Here is a 19,309-nt window from a genome sequence, read left to right on the forward strand (position 1 = left end):
TTTAAAAGATTTTGAGTTCGGGGGGTAAGTTATGCAAAGGGAAGGTGTAAGGCACCCTTTGCATCCATGGTTATCCATGGGCTCTTAATTGCTTAGCTCACTTTTGTTTGTTTGAATTGTTTGATTTGTTTGAAAAGAGCAGTGTGTAAAAAGTAAAAACTTTGTTCAAGGACTTCAGCTTGTAAATAAGCGTAGCCTTGTTTTGAAAGTATTTGAAATTGAGTCGGAAAAGTATTTTTGATTTGAATTTGAAAAGAGCGAGCAATTAGTAGCAACTACCCTAAGTTTGAAAATTCGTTCTTTTAGCTTTTCGAGGCGAAAGGATCTATCCATACCATGAAGGGTAGGAAGTCTTTCGATTGGATGTTAAGGGTCATCGAGGATCGTTCGCCATAAGACTGTCCCATGCCATAAAGAGGGCAGGTAGTCTAAGGGAAGGATATAATAGTCATTAATCTTTTTAGGCATCATGCGAGGATACCTTAGCAATTGGGACAATCATCATGTTTTTACCGAGGCAGCTTCGAGGGGCAGAATTGATGATAATGAACTTAGGGCAACATTTTGTTTTGCTTTAGGTATCCTCGGAATCGAGGGACTTTGACTATTTTGTACACTTAAAGGCAACAAGGCAACATGCAACAAAGGCAACCAGAGGGATTACCCTAAAGGTGTGTGGGTGCAACATTCACGTGGTTAACTTCGATTACATTTATCTTGTAGTTAGGTGATCTATGTTCAGTTCATGGTTTGCACTCCTTAAATTACTAGCCACGCAGTAATATAAAATAATATATCGTCACAGTTTAAGTGCCTTCAAGGCCAATCAATACAACCAGTAAACAGTTACATAATAATAGGGGAAGGGGACAATGAAACCAGCGGATCCCTTAATAGGGTTTGACATAAGTAATAATGAACAAAGATAAATATCCAGGTTAAGGTTTAGGGTTACCAACATCCGTAGCTTTGGCAGTTTGACAAACCTTTAGCTTCGATTGATGAAGGTTGATGGGCAGAGGTTTGCCTTGAAGCATGAAACATTGACCCTGACCATTGAAGAATTGACAAAAGAAAAAGAAAGCAGTGAGTGTATGGCGGAGTTCATTGACAGCGGGAATTAAACCCTAAAATAGGATAACAAACAAAAATATTTAAATAAGAAAGGTTAGAACTTAGCTTTGAATTTGACGTGGCGCAGAGTCGAAGTGTATTTGAAGACAACCCTGAAAAGACACAGGAAAAGAAATATATTCAGCGTAGGGTTAATTCTCGTAAATCCTGATTCGGGCGTAAATGGAGTAAAATAAGGCAATCGACTTAATTAATTATCGATCTTGCGAACTAATTAATTAAATCGAAGAAGGAAAACAAAAATCAGACACAAAGGCATTTTTTAGAAATTTTTGGAATTAAAAACGAGACATATATGAATTTTTGAATAAATATAAATAAATATATATAATATTAAGAAAATAATATCATTTTAAATAAAATAAATTATTAATTATAAATAAATAAATAAATAAGAATAAATAAAAAATATATATATAAGGAAAATAATTTGAATAATATGTATATTAAAATAAGAAAATAAAGATAAGTATTAGATATTAAAATAAAATAATTATTATTATTATTGAAAAAAAATGTTTTTGGAAAATACTATATAATAGTTTTCATATAATAAAGGGAAAAAAAACAATTAAAACAATATGTATATTAATATATAAAAGTAAATGATTTTATATAATTAAATGTAAAAAATTTGGAAAACTTAGCTATTAATCCTGTGTGGCTGGATTCTGAGAGTCCATGGTACGCTTGTGGGATCAAATGCGTTGGATCTGGATCCGGGGAAATCCAATGGATCTTGTGCGAGGACTCATTGTAGTCGTTCATGGAGGTAGTGCGCTGGATCTGCTGTCAAACTAAAACATTCAAGTTATTAAAATAAAGCGTTAAGGGTAGGGTTCGAACCCAGGCCCTAACGCTGAACGTCTTTGTGCTGTTGCCAACGAAGCTGCAGGTTTTCGCTGATGTCAAGACAAGGCACGAGTATTATGAACAAAATCAAAATCGTTCAAAAAACAAAAAGAAAAACACAGATCACGCTCTTCGTCTTCGCGGCCTCCATGGCTGGTTTCATGACCTTCATCAATTCCTGCAAAACGAACATAAAAATACGCAACAAAGAATCTAGATCGATTGCAAATGGCCATACAAACTCAATGAAAACCTCAATTCGGCCTAGGCTTGCTTCTAACGGAAATTCCCAATTCGTGAGTTCAAAGTCCTAACAATGGCACATTATTATATACGCATCAAAACGCAAATTCAATGATACAGGAAGCTTCCACACATTATCATGATTCAAAATATGTATTCACATGTTATTTATGATGAGCATATGAACATAATCAAACCGAAAAAAATTGGGCATAACCGTGAGTTTATAGGGTGTGTTGTTGGATGTGCTGGGCTCGGGTTATACTCCGACTTGCTTCAGAGAGTGACGAAGAAGCCTTCTTGATCCTCAAAACCCCTTGATCTCCCTTGAAAACGTGACTGCTATGATGATTTTTCAGAAACTTTTATAAAAAACTTGTTTGGCTAATGTCTTTGGTTGAAATTGTTCATAGTTGCTATAGAGACAATGCTGAGATTAATATACGGTGAAGAATGGGAGTGAATAAGAGTTAGAGAAATTTGTTAGTGAGAGGTAGGGTTTGTACGTGACCGTCTCCCCCCAAAATAGGATTGGTGAAATTGTTGGTCTATATAATGTGCAAAATTAGACCTAGAGTTAGAAAAGATAAAAATAATTAAATTAAAACTTTTATTGAAAATTATTGAAATTGATAAAAAATGTTGAAACTGATTGAAAAGTATTTTTTATTTCCTAAGATAGTTAATGCGCTAGAAATATAAACAAACTATATTAAAGCTTTCTTTTTTGATTATTTTGTTGATTTTTTAGTTAAAAAAAATGCAAAAAATTGACTATTTAAAAAATATATTTAATTAATTCCGAAAATTAAAATAAAGATGATGAAAAAATGATTTTTTTGTGATTTTTTAATATAAATAAAACAAAATTAAAACTATGGTTAGAAACAAATAAAAGGAAAAAAATGTTAAAAGTGAGATTCGAACTCGGGACCTCTCACTCTTGTACCTTTTAACCTCAAATCCTTACCCACTGTGCTATGTCGCTTAATCGAAATAAAATGACATTTGCGATTATATGAGGGCAAATTTTGGGGTATGACATTTACCAACATTCGTAGCTTCGGCAACTTGACAAACTTTTAGCTTCGATTGATGAAGGTTGGCGGGGCAGAGATTTGCCTTGAAGCATGAGAAGCATTGACCCTGACCATTAAAGAATTGACAAAAGAAAAAGAAAAAAACCTAATCGAACCTATAATGCAAAGATTAAAAATAAAATGATATTTAAAAAAGAAATAGAACTTAGCTTTTATTGCTCTGACGACGCGTAGTCGGAAGAATTTTGATTGATCCTGAAAATTTGAACAAAGACAGAAAAGAGTTAGTGTATGAATGATCTGCAAACCCTAAAAAGGTTTACAAACCCTGAAGGGTTTGTTAAGAAAACTTATGGTGACCCACAAGATTTGTGACCAGTAATCCTAAAACTACTAAGGTTTATAAATGAATCAAGGTTAACAAAATAAAATAATTATTTTTAGTTAAAAGCATATACAAAAATAATAGTTTTTATTGTTTTTAAAAAAAACAATTATGAAAAATTTGTGGAAAAATCGAGCTTACGATTAAATAATAAATGAGTATAAAATCATGAGATGATAAAAATAAAATGTTTATATATATAAAAAAAAAGAATTTGATTTATAAAAAGAAAACAATAAAGATAAAAGGTATTTATATAACAATAATTAAAAATAAATAAAAGATAAAAAAAAATAAATAAATTTAGAAGTACTCAGCTCTGATCTGGTGTGGGTAACTTCTGATAGTCTTTGATAGTCCTGCAAGCTGGTGGGCGTTGGATCCCACCTAGAACGATCTGACGGTTAAAGAAACGAAGGCGCGTGATGGAATTCATGGAGGAGCGTACACAGGATCCAACAGGTTGTTATTTCAACAATTCAACAAAATATATGGCTGGCGCAGGGATCGAACCCAGGTGATGCCTTTAACGCGTTTCAGCCTTTGCCAACCGCTCCAGTTATCTTTGCTGTTTATAACATGATCGAAAAGTAATATATAAAACAAGTTATTTAGAAAATTTGAAATTTGAAACGCGCGCCCCCAGGGACCTTCTTCTTCGTTTAGTTCAGGACCATTAGCTGCGAATTACACACCAATTTGCTACGAACCAAGGCATAGCTAAGCACCTGCACATGTCACACTCAAGGAAACATCACATAAATTCCGAGTAATACCATAGACTCGGAATCTTCATCTGAGCGCGTTGGTGGCAGTGGTTTGGGCCAATTTTTCCTGTAACATAGTATCCCTAATTTGAAGCTTTGGAAACCTAGCAATGGTAGATCTCCGTATATGTACCTAAACTTCAATTAAATGGTACCAGTAGCTCGCAAACATCACCACAAACGACATTATGTAATCCAATTTCATTTATAATGGTTAAAGAATTGAAATCGAAAACTAAAATTCTTGAGCAAACCGTGGCATATGGATGTCGGTTCTTAACGTTGCGAGTCTCGAAGATGATTGGTATGGCTTCAAAGGCGTCCCAGGAACGTATTAGAATCCACCAAACTCTTTGAATCGTCCTCTAACCTTGCATTCAATCTCTCACGTTCTTGAAATTTCACAAGTACCTTTATCGCTCCTGGCTGCAGACGGGTGTCTCCAAAAACTCCCCTAATGTTGTGAACTGATCAACCATTTATAGGTGAGTGTACTAGGGCAACAGAAATACACCCAATCTTCCTTAAATCTTTGATTGAATTTACTTGGAAATATGTGTTAAAAGTTTCTAAAAATAGGCCAATCTTGATCTTTCTCAATCCAATCTTTCTTACACGAATTTGAGTGAAATATATTGTCTAATTGATGATTGAAATTGATTGGAGACAAAAGAAAATCAAATCTTTTGCAATTATATGATTTATTTTGATTTTAATCACTTTTAATATGAATAAAAATTCATAATAAATCAAATAAATCAAGTAAATTCGTGGCAATTGAATTTAAAGTCTTGGATGTCTTGAGGATCAAGATTGGGCCAAAAGAGATTGGGTTTGTTTGCAAGAAAGTTCATTTCGAAGCTCTTTTGTTCACATTTTTTTCTCTTAAAATCGACCAACTTTGACAAGGCATATTTCCCTCCATTTTTTAGGTATGGAAGTGTTCTAGGACTTTTTATAAACCTTAGAGAGTCCTCTAACCATTGTCTTTGGTCTCATATCAAAATTATTTTCCATGCTCTTTATATGTCCTTTTGAAAAAAATGTCTTCTTGTTGACTTTTGAAAAGGACCTATAATGTATGAAGCCATATCTCTTAAACCATTGACCTATGGGCTCTGATTCTTGGACCATTGGATAGAGGAATGAATTCCCTTCAAAATGAGCTTTGGTGGGAATTTTTCTGATGAAGTATGAATATTTGGTGAATTTTCAAAGTTTGGTTGACTTTTTCAGTTCATGCCCAAAATAGTAACTTTTGACTTTTGACTTTTCTGATCTTTCCTTGCATCATCATGATCAACCCTTGATCAAATGATGATTTTAGGGTTATGAGGATGTTGTTGACCAAATATCTTGAGCTTTGACTGCATATTGATTTGAAATGACTATTTTGCCCTTGAGAGTCGACTGTTGACCTAATCATGATTTGAGGGACTAAGTTTGCTCTGTTTGCCTTGAAACTTTATATGGAGATGCTTTGGGATGTTAGTGACCTTATGGAACTGAGCCATTGATTCGATGATTTTCCTCTGAATTATTCAAACCCTAGTTTAGAACTTCTGTGTGGGAGACTGTGTTTTGGAGCTTTGTCTTTTGATTTGGTTTTGTGTATGAAAAATAGCATGGGCAAATTTTGGGGTATGACAATTTCTCCTTGGAGTTGTTCCACTCATCCCATAAAGAGTTCCTCATCAAGGTTTCTCATCCCTAATATGGTAAATTGTAGGGGTGTTCGCGGTGCGGTTTGGTTCAGTTTTGAGCATAAAAGTCATCCTAACCGCGAGATAAAAATGCATGCGGTTCGGTTTGGTTCGGTTGATTTTTAAAAAGTCATCCAAACCAAACCAAACCAAACCAATGCGGTTAGGATCGGTTCGGTTGACTGCGGTTTACACTATAAAATAAAAATGTACTAAAATAAAAGGAAAAAGGAAAGTAATTCAATGTCAATATAATATATGATATTATACCATACAAAAGAAATTATATTACAAGAACAATAGAGAACTAAAAATACATTATAAATGAAATACATATATTAGACAGGAGAGAATTATATATATATATATATATATATATATATATATATATATATATATATATATATATATATATATATATATATATATATATATATATAAAATACAAAAACTAAGTGGATTATGCCAAAATTTAAGTTAATAAATTAATTATTAAAATTCAAAACGTTAGATGTGGCTGTGTTCAATTGAATTTGGAAAGATAATAAATTAATTATAAAAATTTAAAACTTAAGTTAAATATGCGGTTTGGTTCGGTTCCGTTCGGTTTCGTGAAATAAAAACCGCAAACCAAACCAAACCGTGCGGTTCAGTCCAAAAACCATCCAAAATCATCCAAACCAAACGCGGTTTTTTGCGGTTTCGGTTTGGATTGGTTCGATTTGCGGTTTTGCTTTTGGATTGGTTCGGATACGATCACCCCTAGTAAATTGAGGGAATCTCCTCAAGCTAAAAATTCTCCAAGCTATGGCACATGGTGAGAAGTCAGAAGTCATTCTTCAAGTCAACGAAGAAGTACATCTTGCAAGTCAAAGTCCAATGTCTATTGGCACCCCCATAGAGTTCTTAACACTAAGGGGATTCTCCCTGATGTTTACCTCTCCCGAGGTCAGAGCCGAAGCTCGATCGACAAGTCAACGGAATATTCTCTAAAGGGCCCTCGTTATCTCTGCATATAGTAATCATTGCATTCACCTTGCATCTACAAAACTGCGTAGCATTTCCATGAATATGGAGCATTACGCCATGGAAAAATCAAACATGCATCAATGCATAAGCCAAGTTTGTATGTTCTCCAAAAGCACAAGGTAATATATTCCCAGAAGAAGCCTCACATTCTCTCTCTAGAGTGGATTGGATACGATGTCTTTTTCCGTCAAGATCATTATCTGTGGTTATTTCCCGTTTGTCAAGTTCAATCGTTTGGATGATCCATACTTGGTGTGTGGCAATTCGAATGGTTGTCACTCTTGTAGAATTACACCCCGCCTTTCGGCCTGTGGGATCCATGTAGTTCTTATGCTTCACGAGCATCAATGTTTCCTTGCAAACCCAGTGTTTAATAACATCCCCAATAGAGTCTAGCCACTGCTGGCCTTCTTTGGTCAAAGTCCAATGATTATTGGCATCCCTTTCAAGTCCCGTGGTTATGGGCATCCTTCGGTCAGGTCTAATTTTGATTAGTCCTCCCCATTCAAGTCCGATGGTTATCGGCATACCCCTTCAGATCCAGTTGAGTTTTCCAACCCTCGTGTTGCGAATCCTTTGCTTTCCTACCTTCGAGTCATCAGTTTTCCAACCCTCGTGTTGTAAATCCTTTGCTTTCCGACCCTCGAGTCGTCAGCTTTTCAACCCTCGAGTTGAGAATCCTTTGCTTTCCGACCCTCGAGTCGTCAGCTTTTCAACCCTCGAGTTGAGAATCCTTTTGCTTTCCGACCCTCGAGTCGTCAGCTTTCCGACCCTCGAGTTGAGAATCCTTTTGCTTTCCGACCCTCGAGTCGTCAGCTTTCCAACCCTCGTGTTGAGAATCCTTTGCTTTCCGACCCTCGAGTCGTCAGCTTTTCAACCCTCGAGTTGAGAATCCTTTTGCTTTCCGACCTTCGAGTCGTCAGTTTTCCAACCCTCGTGTTGGGAATTCTGAGTTTCTGACTTTTAGTCTTGAGTTTTCCAACCATCGAGTTGTCAGTTCTGAGTTCCCGACTTACGAGTCATAAGTGTCCAAACCCTCGAGTTGTGGACGTTTGTCACATACTCCCCAAAAAGTGTCATGGCAAACCAATCTCTTGCACTTGCCTGTTGCAAATAGGCATCACAAATTCTTCCTTCTTTTAAGGAAATCCAATGGGAATATCATATTGTTACTGGCCGAAGCTTGTTAAGTGGAGGCAGCCAAAAAAAAATGTCATCCATCTGTTACTCAGAACGCAAATTTTCTGGTACTTTACTATTTAATCTTCTTCTACCTCGAATGTTCGAAAGGCTAACGCCAATCTCACTTTCAGGTTTAAGACGATTAAATAGGGGCAGCTGTTGCACCCCAAAATTTGCCCACCTATTTATTTCTAACTGGCTTAAACTTCGCATTCATATGCATCTCTTCATTAGGGCATTAACATTACTCATGCATCATTAACATCTAAAAACATGGGATCATGGATCATGGAATAAATTGAGGCCTTGCGTAAATGTTGGTACAAGGTTATTTATTTCTTCGAAGAGCGTGTCTTGCACTTGACCAGATGATGTTAATGGCTCATTCATTTGAAGATTACTTAATCAGATGGAATTCTTGGCCTGGGGTTTATTTCTCTAGGCACCTGGTGATCTCTAGGGTTTCCACACTTGGAATACCTGGTTACCCAGTTTGTTTGAGTTTGAGGCCTAGATTCATTTAAGCGGGTTCTTCTACTACAAGCATCGCTTCATGGTATCTACCATTAATAGTTTGGTTTGATTCATTCGGAAGATTGAATGCAAATTGGAGAAAGTGAAAGTTTACACCTACATTTAAAAGAGAAAGAAACTTCGATTGCTGGAGACTTGTCATGTACCATGCCCATTACAACATTATCTGATTCACTACAGAATGTTCATTACGCAAAACCATCAAAAACAAACCAAAACCATTGCACTATTCAATTGCTTCACATTCCAACAAATCCATTACATGCATACTAGTGAATTCAAAAGAGAAAAGGATTTTGAAAGATGTATCATTTGAATCTAAAATGCCCATACAAAGCCTTTTACAAATATTCAAAAGTCTTTACAAATTTACATATCCAAAGTTCATTTCCCTATCCATACTTCCATTCAAATATTCATTACAAATGCATCACAAAAAACAGAGTCCATTACATCATTTCAATTACATTTCAAATATCTCTACAAAACTACACAAAAAGAAGGTCCTAAAAGGCTTCAGCATGTATCTTCAAAGCTTCTTCAACATTTCTTCATGCCAACTAGCCATATAGCCCTGCATTCAACAAAACCAATTTCCTACTAAAATTCAGCCCTACATCTATACATACAAAAACAAGAAATTCAAATACAATCATACAAAGGCCACTTCAATCATCAACAGCAAGTCAATTCACTATATAAGTTCTTTTCAGCATGCCATACGATACACCATTCATAAAGGGTTCGAGAATCATCTTACAGCATCATGCCATTACCATATGTTCCCTACTAATGCTATGGGCTCGATGTACCAGTTCGAAAACAGAATAAAAATATAAATCACAATGGCCATACACTGCACAGTTTGATACAAGACTGAACCGAACTTGCTACGCTTCAAAGTTATCATTCCTGCATCAATGCAAACCAGAACCATGCAACATTAACAATACGGACCAGCAGCCTTAAACCGAACCAAAGCTTGTTGCGTAATTCATAAAGTTGAATCCACCTCGCACTCGACGCAATTCCTATCAAAGCACTCCACCAGCCTGCATACCGTCACCGCATCAGTTTCAGACTACTCACATGCTAAGGACAAGCAATGCTCAAACAGTTGACCGATAAAAAATAGGCTCTCATAACAATTTTGATGAAAAATCAGAGAAGAGAAATAAGAGACCGCACCTTTCAGTTTTCAGCTAATCTCAGAGCTCTTGTTCATGGCAGCACTTTAATAGAAGATGTGGTCTTAGATGAAATCCCAAAAAAACAATGCAAAAGAGAAAAAACTATTGAATCAAAAAAGGGCTTCAACCTGACACAAAAATCAGCTTCGGTTAACTCGGTTCAGAAGGAGGATATAACAGACATTTACTAACTGAATTTCACAAGGTAACTGACACTAACAGCCTAACTGCAAAACAGTATTACTAACTAAGCAAATTTCTAACAGCCATAACAAAAAACCAAATCATAACTAACTTCTAAACCTTCTTCAAATTCTCCCCCAATTCCCTATAACAGAACCATAACCACCAAAACAGAAATCAGCTTCACTCATAACTAACATAACAGTTGCAAAAATCAGTCATAACAGAATGTAACAGATCCCTAACAGAAATAACAACTTTGTAACTAACTTTCAGACAAACTCTAACCACCCTCCATTGCTCATAACTAATTTTCAATCCAAAGGCTCTTATCTCCCAATCTCTAACCAACTCAACAACCTTCGCCCAACTATAAATCACTCTTCCCTCCATTTTCAGAATCTCTCCACCCTTCACTTCACTTCCCTTCTCTCTTTCTTCTGTCCACACACCACCTCCTTCATTCACCTTCTCACTCTCACTCTCTGCAAATTCTTCTCCTTTCTCACTCACCCTGACCACTACACGCTCACCACCTAAAACTCCATTGAAGGTTCTCATTGAACTTCAATGGAGTAGAGCTAAACTTCATCACCGAACCTCATCTCAACCTCTCTCAATTCAGCTTTTCAACCTCAACTCAACTCTCAGAATCTCTCAAGCTCAATCTCAGCGCATCACTACAACCTCACTTGCAACTCTCATCGTCATCATTTCCAATCCACTCATTCTCACACGCAGTAAAAAAGAAAATTCAGAGAAGAAGAAGAAGAAGAAACATCCGAAGAGTTCAAGGAACGAAATATTACCGGAAATCAGAATCTTCCCTTGTCAACTGCATGTACTTCGCATCTTCAGTGTATATCAAGAGCGCAAAACCTCCTCTTGGGATTTTTATATCGATCGCCGAGTTTCGCCGTAAGGTTAGTACATTCGGACTCTTTCTTCCTTCATCTGTTTGGCGATTTTCTCTTCACCATGGTAAAGGTTAAGGCTCCATGAGTCGTTCCCCTGACTTCTCGAGGTCAATTTCACTTCTATTGCCGTTTAATTTTGGTTTAGAACGTTTTAGGGTTTGTAGAATAGGGTCGATTTGAAGAGAATCGAGCGGAATATGGGAAAACTAAGGGGAATTTGGAAGAGAGGGAGTAGAGACGGATGTTTTGGTATGTTCATTGTTGAGTTTGGGTGACCTCCGCCGCCTCCGACGCGGCGGAGCGATTTCTGGCGAGGGAGAGAGTGATACGAGAGTGGGGGCAGTCTGAGGGGATTGGGATCGTCGCATGACAATTAACCCTAAATCCATCTTCCTTTCTTTTTTTTCTATTATTATTATTTTCATTTTTTTGTTTAAATAAATCCAAAGTTTGAAAATTGATAAAAATCTCAATGGTAGTTGAATAATGAAAACCTAGATCAATGATCTACCCTGGGCCGAACGAGTTTCAGTTCATCACCCCCTAGGCCCACGTATCCTTCATTTTTTGGCTGTAAGAAACTGAACAAAAACTATCCTGGGCCACTGCTGTTTGGGCCTAGCGCCATTATTTGGGTTACACACTGATTTCAACAATTCACCTCCCTGAGCCCATTATTTCATGTTAAATTTAGATTTTTGACATAGGTTTTGTTCAACTTTTTTTAGACGATAAAAAGCATGTAAAATCATGATTTTCTCATTAGATTTTTAGGTAATAACAATAGTTAAAACCATTAAAATTTTGTTAGATTTTTAGGTAATAAAAATGATATAGAAAACAATAAAAATACTAGTTTAGGCTTATTAGAATTTAGGTTCTTTAAGTGCAATTTAGACTTGAACTAGAATTCCCTTAACACCAATAAAACTCATAAAATAGTAGTATTTTTTTAGTTTAATTTTGCACTAATGCTTGAATTGCTTTTGTACTATTTCCATGTCATTTTTGTGTAATTGTCATGTGATTTTGTTACTTGTTTTTGGCCATATTCTTGACCTATTTTGTCAATACCATTTTAATGCTCCTTTTAGAATTTAGACACCATGTTAACATTAGACTTAGACTAGAATAACAACTAGGCTAGAAAATAGGTTAGTCTCCCCTCTTTCATTCTTTTTTTCTTTTTCAACATTAAAACATTAATAAATAAAGAGGCGAATCACATTAAGAAAGTGATAGAGAAATGAGTGGGATTCATTCCCTAATCTGTTTCTCAATCACTTAGTGGCATAGAAATGAGTGGGATTCATTCCCTAATCTGTTTCTTGGTCACTACTTAATGGGAGAGAAATGAGTGGGATTCATTCCCTAATCTGTTTCTTGGTCACTACTTAATGGGAGAGAAATGAGTGGGATTCATTCCCTAATCTGTTTCTCAAACATTAATTAATGGAATAAAAATGAGTGGGATTCATTCCCTAATCTGTTTCTTGAACATTATATAATGGGATAGAAGTGAGTGGGATTCATTCCCTAATCTGCTTCTCGATCATTATACATTTTATGTGATTCGAATCGCAAAGTAAATCCCTTAAAAAATACCCAACCAAAAACACTTAAAACACTTAATAAAGGCTCGAATTAAAACAAAGTGACGAAGTGGTGCGAAACCTTGTATTGGGTTTTGTTCATCATGTAGTTACATAAAAAACACAAACCCAAGTTCATTCTTTTGCCTTGTTAGGCGCTTAAGAACAAGTTAAGTCCTTTCCAAAATTAGGCGTATAAGTCTCCAAAGGTCGAGCATCGTGGATTGTGACCTTAACCGCTGTTCAACTAAAAAACACAAAACAAATAGAAACTATGGAGCCGAACTACGGTCGCTCTGATTCCTTTAATGGGATACGTAGGCATTGGGTCGCGGGGCCTAAGCGAGCACACTTGTAAATAATTCCTTCTTTTCCCCGTATTTCTTTTGCATTCATTCGCATTTAGGTTTAGACATTATACACCCTTTAGATAGAAACAAACATAGGTGGATACCATCGAGTACGATGGGCGTGAGGGGTGCTAACACCTTCCCCTTGCGTAACCGACTCCCGTGCCCTGTTCTCTGGTCGAAAGACCTTGTTCTTATTCCGAGTTAGGTTTCTGATATTTCTTTCCCGCGATGGGATGAATATATTAGTGGCGACTCTGATTCCATTTTTCGCGGTAGCGACACACCCCTCTTGGGTTCACACAAAATCTTTAAGCCAATTGAGCCTTCTTTTAATTCTGCTGGCCTTCTTCTTAACACAATGTCTTTTTGATAATTTTTCAAAAACATAATATTAAAATATAAGTACTTTTTGTAGAAAATTTATTTGGAAAATTCTCCTTTTTGTAATTAGACCTTATTCAAAAGTTATTTTAATTTTTATTTTGTGCTATTTTGTTGTATTGATAACTATGTTTATAATTTGGATTTAAATAATAAGTTTATAAAATTATGATATTTTAAAATTTGAAAATTTTGTAAAATATTTATTATATTTTTTAGAGACCGAGTCATTCCGTTCATATATTTAATAAATATATGAGTGAAAATCTATTTTATTCTCTCACAAAAACTACAGAGGTTAGATTAGTCCCTGAGAAAAAAAAAATTCTATTAAATCTCTTACAAAATTTAACCAAATCATGTTACTCCTTCTATTTATATTTTTTTCAATATATTTTTTTCTTACTTTTGATTCGTGACTGGATTATGTTAGTCTCTCTATTAATATTATTAAACAGAATTATTTGATTTAATTGTGTTGTTTGACCAATAAACAAGGATTTGTCCAATAAAGTAACTCGGTATCATCATCTATTTGATAACGGATCAGGTTTTTAAAACATTTCTTTAATAAATAGTAAAGTGCAACAGAAAAAAAAACAAATACTAAAGTGATTTTGGAATATAATAGAAATTTGTACAGACAAGATCCAACCTAACCTCATTGCAACATCGACAACAATGTCATTCAGATACAATGCTGCTGTCTCTCTTTTCATACTTTCTAACCCTAAATTCATTCGTTCCTTCGTCTCAACAAGGCTATATTCTCAAATATTCCATGAGCAAGAGAAGGACAATCTCGTTACTTCATTCAATCACTTGCTGCTCCGTCACAATCCTACCCCTTCTATCATTGAATTTGGCAAGATCTTAGGTTCACTTGTCAAGGCCAAACATTACTCCAACGCTGTTTCTCTTCATCGACAATTGGAATTGAAGACTGGAATTCAATCAAGCTTAGTCACTTTGAGCATTTTGATCAATTGCTTTTCTCAATTGGGTCATATCTCTCTTTCCTTTTCTGTTTTTGCAAACATTCTCAAAAAGGGTTACCACCCAAATGCCATAACTCTCACTACACTCATCAAGGGTCTCTGTCTCAAAGGCCACCTCCATCAAGCATTGCAATTTCATGACTACTTGGTAGCACATGGATATCATTTGAACCAAGTTAGTTATGGAACCTTGATAAATGGTTTATGCAAGGCAGGACAAGCAAGAGCTGCTCTACGGTTGCTGAGACGAGTGGATGGAAAGATGATCCAGCCTAATGTGGTAATGTACACTACAATTATTGACAGCATGTGCAAAGATAAACTTGTTCACGATGCATGTGATTTATATTCTGAAATGGTTGCTAAGAGAATTTCTCCTACTGTTGTCACTTACAATGCTTTAATTAGTGGATTTTGTATTCTTGGTAAATTGAAAGTAGCAATTGATTTGTTACATAAAATGATATGGGAAAACTTAAACCCCAATGTCTATACCTTTAATACATTGGTTGATGCATTTTGTAAGGAAGGAAAAGTGAAAGAAGTTAAAAATGTGCTAGCCGTGATGATGAAAAATGGTGTAAAACCTGATGTTGTTACGTATGGATCATTAATGGATGGATATTGTTTAGTAAATGAAGTGAACAGGGCTAATATTATATTTAAGACTATGACCCAAAGGGGAATTACTCCTGATGTTTTTAGCTACAGTATCTTGATCAAAGGATTTTGTAAGATTAAAATGGTAGACAAAGCTATAAGTCTCTTCAAAGAAATGCATTGTAGAAATATCATTCCTAATACAATAACTTATAGTTCCCTTATTGATGGCTTGTGCAAATTGGGGAGAATCTCGTATGCTTTGGAGCTTGTCGATGAGATGTGTGATAGAGGTCAACTACCTGATATAATTACGTACACTTCTATATTGGGTGCTTTATGCAAAAACCATCAAGTTGATAAGGCAATTGCATTGTTAAGAAAATTTAAAGATACGGGTATTCAACCAGACACATACATGTATAATATTCTTATCGATGGATTGTGTAAAGTTGGAAGACTAGAAGATGCACAAGAGGTTTTTGAAGATCTTTTGGCCAAAGGCTACAAACTTGATGTCTATACATATACCATTATGATCCAAGGATTTTGTAACAAAGGCTTGTTTGATGAAGCATTGACCATGCTATCAAAAATGAAAGACAGGAGTTGCATTCCAAACGCCATAACTTACGAAATAATTATCCGTTCCCTTTTTGATAAAGACGAAAATGATACAGCGGAGAATCTTCTTCGTGAAATGATTGCAAGAGGTCTATTGTAAGATTGAAACTACGTAAGATATTTGTCTTTGTTGTACATTATTATTTTGAATTTATGTTTCAATACTGTTTCATCATTTAATGTTATGTAGTTGCTTCACCTAATGGAAAAAAAGGCTTTTGATCCCTTAAAGGGGGTACATGTTGAAGTGCACATAATTTTGATTCGCATTTGTAAAACATGTTGAATATAAATGGAGGAACCTCACTTCTTAAACATGTTGAAGAATAAGGTCGGAGGGAGTATAGTTGGCAGTAGATATGTTCAGCATATTCAGAGGCTTCTAGAATTGGATTGAGAGGTTAGAATTTGTCCGGTCATACATCTTACTAACATTTGAATCTAATTCAGCAAATGATTGTACTGAATGCTATAACAAAATTCAGCTGAAATAGTCTTAAAATCAAAAGATTATAGTTAATTTTACAAGATATTGTGTTTTATTGGAACACTGTAATCTACTTTATTTTTTGTTTCTGATGCATAACCAAGTATAGTTTCTAGTCTCTTTTATAGAGAGTCTCCTATTTGAGGGCTTGAAAGATGGTTTCGTATGTTGATTCTTTAATTCATTACCAGTTCTGTTTTGTAATTTAGACTATTACAGAAATTTGTTTTCTTTTCCTTTTTTTGGGGTTTGTGTGTTCATAATGTTAAAAATTGATATCATTGTACATAAACATGGTGTGCTGATTATTGAATGCTTTTAAAGAGAAGCATTGAAAACTGGAATGGTCTTCAAATTCTTATAGTTTAGAACTTGAATGCTTTTCTGCAATTTTTTAATATATGCCAACAAAGTTTCATACTTTCATTACTTGTGAATCTGTAAAAGTTGGAGACAATTATATAGATACTTAATGTATCATGCTGGTTGAGAGTGTTCAAGGGATGCATAAGCTTATGTTGGATGCTTTGTTGAATATGAAAATGCAATGAATATTAGTTTGGATTCATTGATTCTAGAACATGTACTCGGATCTCCTGCTCCTCCACATATAGATGTGTCATAAAGTATGTTTTATGTTAGCGCTGTTATATGTGATTTTTTACTCTAGTCTATTTTATAGAACATTTGTAGACTAATTGTATTGGTGTTACAAGAGCTCTTTGAAAGCATGTTGAAAGGAAAAGAAATGCCTCAAGAAACATGGTGTTGTTTTTGTATGTTGATGTGTTATTTACTGACTTAATTTTATATTACAGTTTTTGATTGATACTTTTTCATTTATTGTAGAAGTTTTTAATGGAGCAAAAGTAACGCTTCTGTCTCAATATGCCTTTTATGGAGTTATTTGTACGCTGGAGTTAGAAAGTTTTTTTTTTTTTTTTCCATTTTTTGCACTTGCTTTTGTATGGTGTTTTTTGTACGCTGGAATTATTAATGATTGTTGTAATGTGGTTTGTCGATATGATTTTTATTACATGAACTGGATTATCCCCTTGGTTTGGATCATAAGCTTGTTGGTCGAAGACTTGAATCTATCCATTTCATCCCAACCTTGGTATATGAAAGAATGTTCACAAGAAAGGTAAGATGAGAATGACTTAAGTTGTTTTTGTGGCTACATTACTTTACTTTCTAATGAGTAACTAAGGCCTCATTACAGCTGCAAAATCTACTCAAATATGCATTAAAGACAAGTATTGAGAACTGGATCGGTCTGCAAATTGTTTGGTCCCTACGCTTAGAATTTAGAACTTGAATGCTATGTAGGAAGCATGATTCTATTTTCTACATAATTGCTTTTGCTGCAGTTTTGGATGAGATGTCTTAAATTTTGGTATATGCTTGGAAATAAAGTTTTGTAAGATTTTAGGATAAATTGACTCTGCATTTACTCACATGTAGTTGCAGATAGAATCATTTCGTAAAGCTCTAGGACTCTATATGTCTTTTGCTGATCAGGCAAGCACAACTTACCTATCCATATACTTGGTGTTCAAATGTGATACTTCATGAGTTTCATAACTTCTATTGTTGTTGAATATCTCACTTCATGTTATGATAGAACAAGGATTGCTTTACGGTAGGCAAGTGCCAAGTATAGTGGGGAGGTTTCAGCATGCTTGTTCTTAATGCTGCTAAGTATAGTTGGGAGGTTTCAGCATGCTTGTTCTTAATGCTTATCGCCAAATCCTATTGACATATGTACTATATTGTGCTGTGATTAGAAACTAAACAATATAGATTGTCCAAACTAATTTTATGATCGTAAATAAGTTTATGATCGTAAATAAGTTTCAAGGATCACTTTGATTTGTACTAGTATTCAATTTTAAGACCAATTTGAATTATTTGCCTACATAAGGTGATGTCTAGAATAAATGACCACCAATTAATAACTTTATGGGTGTTTGTCAATTTCCGAGTAACTATAACATTGTTTATGACTTGATAGTTTTGTTGATCTTCACTTTGATGTAGTGTCTTTTATTTTGTTCTATTTTATATTATTTTAAAGTGAAAATGGAAACATGTTTGTCTTATTGTGCTTGAATTATTTTTTCACCTGTTTATTAGAGGTAGGTAACTATTGATTCTTTTTTCATTACTTCATAAATCATGTGATAATAAGAGTGTCAACATCTGGAAGCAGTTCTACACATTCTACGGCAGCCTATCCTGCAGAAAGTGTAATTGTATGTGCATGAATGTTAAGGATGGGAATGTAAAATAATCATTCATCTCAGAATGACACAACTATATATGGAGGACAAGGGCATCGGAGTACATGCTCTAGAATCGGTGAATCCAAACTTATATTCAATAGGACAAGGGCATCGGAGTACATGTTCTAGAATCGGTGAATTCAAACTTATATTCAATGAATTTTCACGTTCAACAAATCATCTCCTGCAACACTCTCTAATACCATTTGAGTAACTAGATTTTGGGGCTTCAACTCATCCTAAAATCTTACAAAACTTTATTTCCAAGTTCATACATTTTCTATAAACAATTTATTACCAAAACAAGCAATTATGTAGAAAATAGAACTGTGTTCCCTACAAAGCATTCATGTTCTAAACTCTAACCTTTGTTCCTAGTTCGCAATACTTTTCTTTAACACATATTTGAGTAGACTGTGCACCTGTAATGCAACCTAAGTAACTCATCTCACAGTAGCTTAATTTAGCCACAAGAACACATAAAGTCATTCTTTTCTTACTTCACTCAAGTGTCTAGCTTATACCTGTACCTTAGCAACTTAGCCTTAAGTTTAACTAACATTCTGAAACTGTTAAGCTTCGCAAGATCAAAATACTATGCAGAAGAACAAGTATAACTTAGATATAATAAATGAAAAGATATCTGTTCTGTCTCGATTCAATTTAGTAGCCCTAAGACCAAATCTTAATCAACCTATTATCTTATGACCAATACATCTTTCTAAGTTCAATTACGAACAATAAATTATGTCTCAAAACTGCAGATATTGCCGGGAACTTTTCCGACTGTAAATTCATTACAGCCAAGCCATAACAAGTTATTTCTTATG

At 34.9% G+C, this 19,309-nt stretch overlaps 1 protein-coding gene and 1 pseudogene across 2 annotated transcripts; both read left to right on the plus strand.

Annotated features, from left to right (window-relative positions):
• Window positions 1-19,309, plus strand: part of LOC131653272 (putative pentatricopeptide repeat-containing protein At1g12700, mitochondrial) — a 75,706-nt pseudogene that overhangs the window by 44,174 nt on the left and 12,223 nt on the right.
• Window positions 14,092-19,163, plus strand: LOC131653270 (putative pentatricopeptide repeat-containing protein At1g12700, mitochondrial). Of its 2 annotated transcripts, none has more exons than XR_009299047.1 (2): window positions 14,092-16,107; window positions 17,044-19,163. XR_009299047.1 is itself a non-coding variant. In XM_058923364.1 (2 exons), exon 1 carries the CDS (start codon window positions 14,167-14,169, stop codon window positions 15,805-15,807), a length of 1,641 nt encoding a protein of 546 aa, XP_058779347.1. In that variant the 5' UTR covers window positions 14,092-14,166; the 3' UTR covers window positions 15,808-15,819; window positions 15,898-17,028. The 2 variants fall into 2 exon arrangements, 1 of the variants encoding a protein (XP_058779347.1); XM_058923364.1 differs by lacking the exon at window positions 17,044-19,163 and having other exon boundaries at window positions 14,092-15,819; window positions 15,898-17,028.

The sequence above is a fragment of the Vicia villosa genome, linkage group LG2 (assembly GCF_029867415.1).
Source record: "Vicia villosa cultivar HV-30 ecotype Madison, WI linkage group LG2, Vvil1.0, whole genome shotgun sequence".
NCBI classification, from domain to species: domain Eukaryota; kingdom Viridiplantae; phylum Streptophyta; class Magnoliopsida; order Fabales; family Fabaceae; genus Vicia; species Vicia villosa.